This window comes from Triticum dicoccoides, chromosome 7A, assembly GCF_002162155.2.
Source record: "Triticum dicoccoides isolate Atlit2015 ecotype Zavitan chromosome 7A, WEW_v2.0, whole genome shotgun sequence".
Classification (NCBI taxonomy): Eukaryota; Viridiplantae; Streptophyta; class Magnoliopsida; order Poales; family Poaceae; genus Triticum; species Triticum dicoccoides.
The window spans coordinates 384988680-384994762 of record NC_041392.1 but is presented as its reverse complement, the minus strand read 5'-3'; the positions used below and the strand labels follow the sequence as shown (position 1 = coordinate 384994762).

Below are 6083 nucleotides of genomic sequence, written 5' to 3'. Positions count from 1 at the left end.
TAGTATTGGTCTAGGAGTCCTTATTAGTCTATGTTTAGTTTCCTTACACCTCAAGTCATGTGTAATATATATATGCCCCTTGGGCCTTCAATAAAGATAAGTTGCTTTCCTAACAGACATGTTTTGAAGACTCTTCATGCTACGACGACACTCTCAAGACGCGGATTTGGATTATCATCTTTTTTGTAGTATTACACTTCTTCAAATGCAATGCTATTGCATACGCTTTGCATTTGAGGGGGTGTGTTCGGAAGTATTAGTATTGGTCTAGGAGTCCTTATTAGTCTATGTTTACTTTCCTTGCACCTCAAGTCATGTGTAAACAGGAAAACATATACTCGCTTATATACAGGAAAAGGATGGCTAGCCAAACCAAAGGATAAAATAGGTAAGAGCTGATTAGGCAAAAGGGATTATCATAATCCACCACAACACTGAACTCAGTAATAGAAACACATATATACTCCCTCTGTAAACAAATATAAGACATTTTAGGTCACTACTTTAGTGATTTAAAACATCTTACATTTGTTGACAGAGGGAGTAAGTAATAAGGATAAGCTCTGAGCAATTTTCGGCCAAATTTTGAGCAATTCGGTATGAAAATCAAGATAAAAGCTAGAGGACCTACCTCCTTTGAACAAATACATTAATATCTCTATCTCTGCCGTTCCCCCTTGATGAAACATCGATAACTGCTTGCAGTAACGAGCTAACAGCAGCCTGCAAACAATGTGTAATAATTGAGGGAGAAGAAAATTCGAATCTCACCAAAAAAATTGTAATCTGCAGCTGGCTTATTTGAAAGATATCCATGTGGAATTAAGAAATACTCCCTCTGTTCACAAATATAAGATGTTCTAACTTTTTTGTAAATCGGATGTATATAGACACGTTTTGGTGTGTTCACTCATTTCAGTCCGTATATAGTCCATATTTTGAAATGTCCAAAACATCTTATATTTGTGAACGGAGGGAGTATTAAAATAAAGCATGTCAGTTGTGGTGCTTGGACCTAAGGTGATTAATAGTGGCAGCATCTTCACAAGTTCACACATATTTTCCAGAGCAAAATCACTTCCACCAGGAAGCTTGTCACGCAGCCATAGATACTGGGCCCAGCCGGATAAATCCTAATTGCTTTTATTGCTTTCCAAGTCAAGTTAGTTTGGTTAGTAAGGATTGTGTTTAGATATTTCCTTGTTAGTTGAGTCGGTTCAAGTCTTTTGTAAACTACTGCCAAGCTGCGCTATAAAGCTAGGCAATTAGCATGTAATCGGGTATCAAAGAAAGAAATAGAAAAAAAAAGGAGGTTTACCGACGCCAAAACCCAAATACCATTGCCCCCGTCGAACATCCCACGATTATCCCCTCCGCAATCTAGGTCATGACAACTTGGCATGAGATGAACCGATTCTCCAATCCCCACCAGCATCCCCCATGGTCACCAAGATCACCAAGCTTCTGGATGAGAAGTTGTCCGCCCACCAGAAAGAACTTCTGGGTGAACTGAAAGGCACTGTCTTCAAGAAATTTAAAGAGGGCACTGAGAAATCAGGGAGCAAGCAGCAGCCAATCGCATGGGCATCGAGTGCCTCGAGTGGGTGGCTCCGTCAAGGGCCAGTACAGGGATAACCTGAAGACAGACACCATAACAGCCTGCCCACAACTGAAACCGACGAGTGCAAACCCAAATTTCACAAGCTGGAGTTCCGAATCTTTGACGTCTCCGAAGACGCACTGCCATGGCTCACTCATGTTGAGCAAATGGACAAGGCACCCCGGAAAGTGCAAGGAGTGGCTCACATCCTACCATCTAGCGAGGCACGAAGGCAGGCATCACTATGGTACCGACGCCTCAGACGTGCACATAGCGCGCCTCCCTGGAGGGAGTTCAGTTCAATGCTGGGTCGGCGTTTTGAGCCAAAATCCGGAACATCGAGCTGGCAGGGATTAAGAACCTGCATCAAATCGGCTCCGTCGACGACTATGAGGAGCAATTTTTAACTCTCGTGTGAAGGTGCGAAGGACTTACAGAGGCACACCAGGTGGGGCCGTTCATGGTGAGTCTTCACAGGTCGATCCAGACCGACATCAAACTCATGTACCCAGCGACACTAGAGGATGACATGGATCATGCACGCGCGTAAGAGGAGTGTGACACACCAGAAGACAGCAAGAGAGAAAGCTGTCGTGCCCAAGGGAACCACTAGGGAGGTGTCAAGCCATCTACTCCAGAACATGCAGCTCCTCCCAAGGCGATGGTGGCGTTACCCAGCAAGCGGCAACTCATGCGGCTATCACGAACCGAGATGCACGAGCGGCGTGCCAAGGGCCTCTGCTACAACGGTGACGGCAAGTACAACCCCGGCCATCGCTGCAAGTGCCTTTATGCTTGTTGGGTAGATGTTTCCGAAGACGAGGCACCAACTGGACACAAGCACTGGTTCCGTTGTCTTCTTAGGCAGACTATTGCTCTTTCAAGCTCAAGAACGAGCTGCTTGTCGAAGGGGCGAGTGACGTCACGCCAGCCATGGGATACTGGGCCAGACAGATAGGTCCTAAACTCCTAATTGCTTTTATTGCTTCCCAAGTCAAGTTAGTTTGGTTAGTTCAGATTCTGTTTAGTTCTTTCCTTGTTAGTTGAGTCGGTTCAAGTCCTTCCTAAACTACTGCCAAGCTGCATTATAAAGCCAGGCAATTAGCATGTAATCAGGTATCGATGAAAGAATTAGAGAAGAGGGGATGTCTACCTCACCACGGCTCCAAGACCCAAATATCCTCGCCCCCCTCCTTCCAACGTCCCACGGTTATCCCCTCCGCAACCTAGGTTGTGACAGAGCTACTACTGTTTTAATACACACTACTGGATTCAGTTACAATTGATAACCCATCCATAATTTTTTTTAGCCGCCTAACATACAAAATAACCGCTAAGTATATAAACTGACTACAACAGAAATACAGAATTGTACTCAATAATTCAAGAAGAAAAATTGACTAACAACAGAATTACCTGAATGGGCTGAAGAAGCAAAAGAAATAAGGATGCATGTAACAACTACGGTTTACACAAAATACTCATGGCTGTTCTCTGAGTGGAATGGGGGAAAACTCAACAAAAACCTATTAAGACTACAGAGATTTATCACTCTCTTCACGCAAAGCACAAAGGAGTTTCTACCTGGTAAGACAGCGATTTTATCCATGCATTGTTATCGACACCAAGCCACATCTTTGGGAACCAAGAGTTTATTGATGATTTGCTGTGATCAAGGAAAGCCAATTCAATAGATCTCGCAGCATCATGTATTGATTGGACAAGGCCAGTGCTTATGTCTTCATTTTGCAATGCTTTATCCAATTCCACCCTTATTTCCTTCATTTGACTTGCTGGATCAACTTGTGGTACTCCATTAACAGACACACCACTGCCATCATCTTGAGAAGCCAATGGAATACTGTGAACCCACCTTCTAGTTCTCTGAAAGGCTATCCTCTGTCTCCTAAATTCTAACCATCTAGCACTCAAAATGATCTTCTCAAATTCCGATGGTGAACTTGTTAAATAGCACTTTCTCTTAGAAATTTGGGAATGGAATTTTTGACTCCTTAGATCAACAACACTTCTGCATACGAACCTGAATCCATATACTTTGTCCAGGGTGCAAATCTTTGATGTGCTGCAAACACACCCATTTGATCAGTTAATAATCCAAAACAGTAAACAGAACTGTAAAATGAACTTCATTATATCACAAGTATTTGTCCACTAGTTCCACCCATCAAACCAACAGAACAGAAGCCAAAACAAGTTTTGGAACCCGATTCGCAAGTCATTTTTGACGATGAGACTGTGAGACCACAATGCTACAGGCATCACCTTTGCCGGCAAGCTACCAGACCAACCAGGCAGAAATTTCCAGCCTACACACAACCCCGAATCACCCGCCCAACTCAGAGACCAATTCAACAAACCATAAGCAGTCACACCTACACCTCCCAATAGCAAGACTAATCTGCGCATTCCTGCGCAATACCTCCCACCAGAGAGCTAACAGTAGCAACTAGCGACTAATGGGACAGCTAGCGAAGCCTCGGAAAGACATAGAACGAGAGAGAGAAGTCCGACCTGGCTGCGCAGATGGCTGCCCTCGGCTCGCCGCCGAGGGTGAAGTGTCGCGGCTGCGACGCCACGGCGGTCGCCATCAGGGGCTGCTACTCCTCGAGGCCGACGACGAGATCGGCGCGGGATTCACGAGCTTCACAACAAGCGAGGACGAGAGGGATAGGGTTTATATCTGGAGGGAAGCTGCGGTGGGAAAGAACTCAACCGAAGCAAGGCTTCCAGGCAAGGTGAGCGAGGAGGGGGGAAGTGGGCCCCGGAAACGATAGGCACCGGGAAGGGCCACTTGGCTTCTCCCTTTCTTCTTCTTTTCCTTTTTCTGGGAGTGTCTAGTTTTCAGTCGTGTGTTTTTCGGTTTGGTTTTGGTTGGATTTTTTCTTCAGTTCTGTCTAGACAAGTCTATGTAATGATTTCGCTTTTTAGTCTGGTCTTGCCATGTAAAAATGGACAGTAAAATTTTGCTTTTATATTGGTCCTCACCGAAACTTGACCCGACAATTTTGGTAAGATTCCTCATCCAAAGATGAGGAACTCATCATGGTTGCAATCATGCAAAACAAGCGTGGTTGCACGCTGTGGATGTTCACTTTCGGTACGTCAATCTCTTCTCACGATTTTGCAAATGCTTTCAGAACCTTCACAAGGACTATTTTACATAGGAATGTACCTTCGACCCAAGGTTGTTCCGCATATGCAACCGGTGCATTTATTTATTTTTCGGCATACTTGTCGCTCTTCGTGTCTCATTTAAGTTTTTCGTCACATGTATAGAATGTATCATCCTCTTTTTTCGTGCATAGCAAATGCTCTAGAGGCATATGGTAGCTATTTTTTTCCTAAGAATAAATAGCGTTGGTGTTCCTGGTTTACATCATTATCAAAAGTTGCCCTCGGTATTTGGTATCAGGTGGTCTTACTCATGAGTATTATCCGCTAGTAAAGTCCTTCATCTTACATAATCTTAAAAGATTTGTGTGTTGTGATCGAGGTCTTTTGTTGTCATAATCTGAGATCTCCAAATACCAAAGATAGTGTTAGATTACTTGCAGTCAGAGAGCAAAGGGGGTCTTCGGATATGCTCGGACGAGTCGACTACATGCATTGTAAATGGAAAAATAGCCCTATTATACATAAAGGACTTTTTTTGTTGGCCATAATTGTGTGCCAATAATCATTCTTGGAGTTGTTTCTTCACACAACCTCTGGATTTGGCATTCTTTCTTTGGTTTACCAGGATCTCATAACGATATAAATGTTCTTCCCTATTAACCCATGTTTGCAAATCCAGTTGAAGGGCATGCTTCAAAAGTGGATTATACCATCAATGGTCACAACTACAACATGGGTATTACCTTGCAGATGTCATTTATCCCCAATGGGCCACGTTTGTGAAGACAATTCCAAATCCAATGGTGAAAGGAACAAACTTTTCTCCCACATGTGCCTTTGGGGGTTCAGCAAGCTTATTTTGCAATTGTATGTGGATCAACAAGGTATTGAAATCTGGAGATACACCGAGAAATTACAACAACTTGTATCATCCCGCATAACATGATAATACAAGATGAGTGTGGAAGTCGTGTAGACTACTGCTACAAGAATGTGGGAGAACTGGCGACACATTCTCACCAAGAGCCAGTTACATTGACTCAATTTCTTCAAGTTCATGGTGATATTCGAGACAAACAAGTTCATTGTCAGCATCAACTTGCTATAGTTGAGCACATGTGGTGCGGAGCACACTACCGTCATCACCACAAATATGGCCCCATCGCCAATGAACACGCGCAACACATATACTAGGGTGAACTCTATCCTTTATGTGTCTACTTGGTTCTCAAATGATGGTATACTACTTGACCCTGCTCCCTCGTGTGTTCATAGGTTTGAGTTAAGCTTCACGCTTGTCGATGAGAGTCCAAGCACAAGAGCACGCCTACACCATTGATGACCCACA

General features: G+C 43.8%; 1 protein-coding gene across 3 annotated transcripts in view; it reads right to left on the bottom strand.

Moving 5' to 3' along the window:
- The window catches only part of LOC119329099, a 48218-nt gene extending 43860 nt beyond the window's left edge, over positions 1–4358 (bottom strand). The window contains exons 1-4 of one of the 3 annotated variants that reach the window (XM_037602095.1): positions 4133–4356; positions 3642–3683; positions 3185–3521; positions 632–723 (exon numbers count right to left, since the gene is read on the bottom strand). In XM_037602095.1, the coding sequence (XP_037457992.1) occupies positions 632–723; positions 3185–3521; positions 3642–3683; positions 4133–4209 (548 nt within the window). In that variant the 5' untranslated portion in view covers positions 4210–4356. Of the gene's footprint in view, positions 1–631; positions 724–3184; positions 3684–4132 lie in introns of all 3 variants that reach the window. The other 2 variants (XM_037602097.1, XM_037602094.1) reach the window with 2 other exon arrangements.
- Between the last annotated feature and the right edge of the window lie 1725 nt (positions 4359–6083).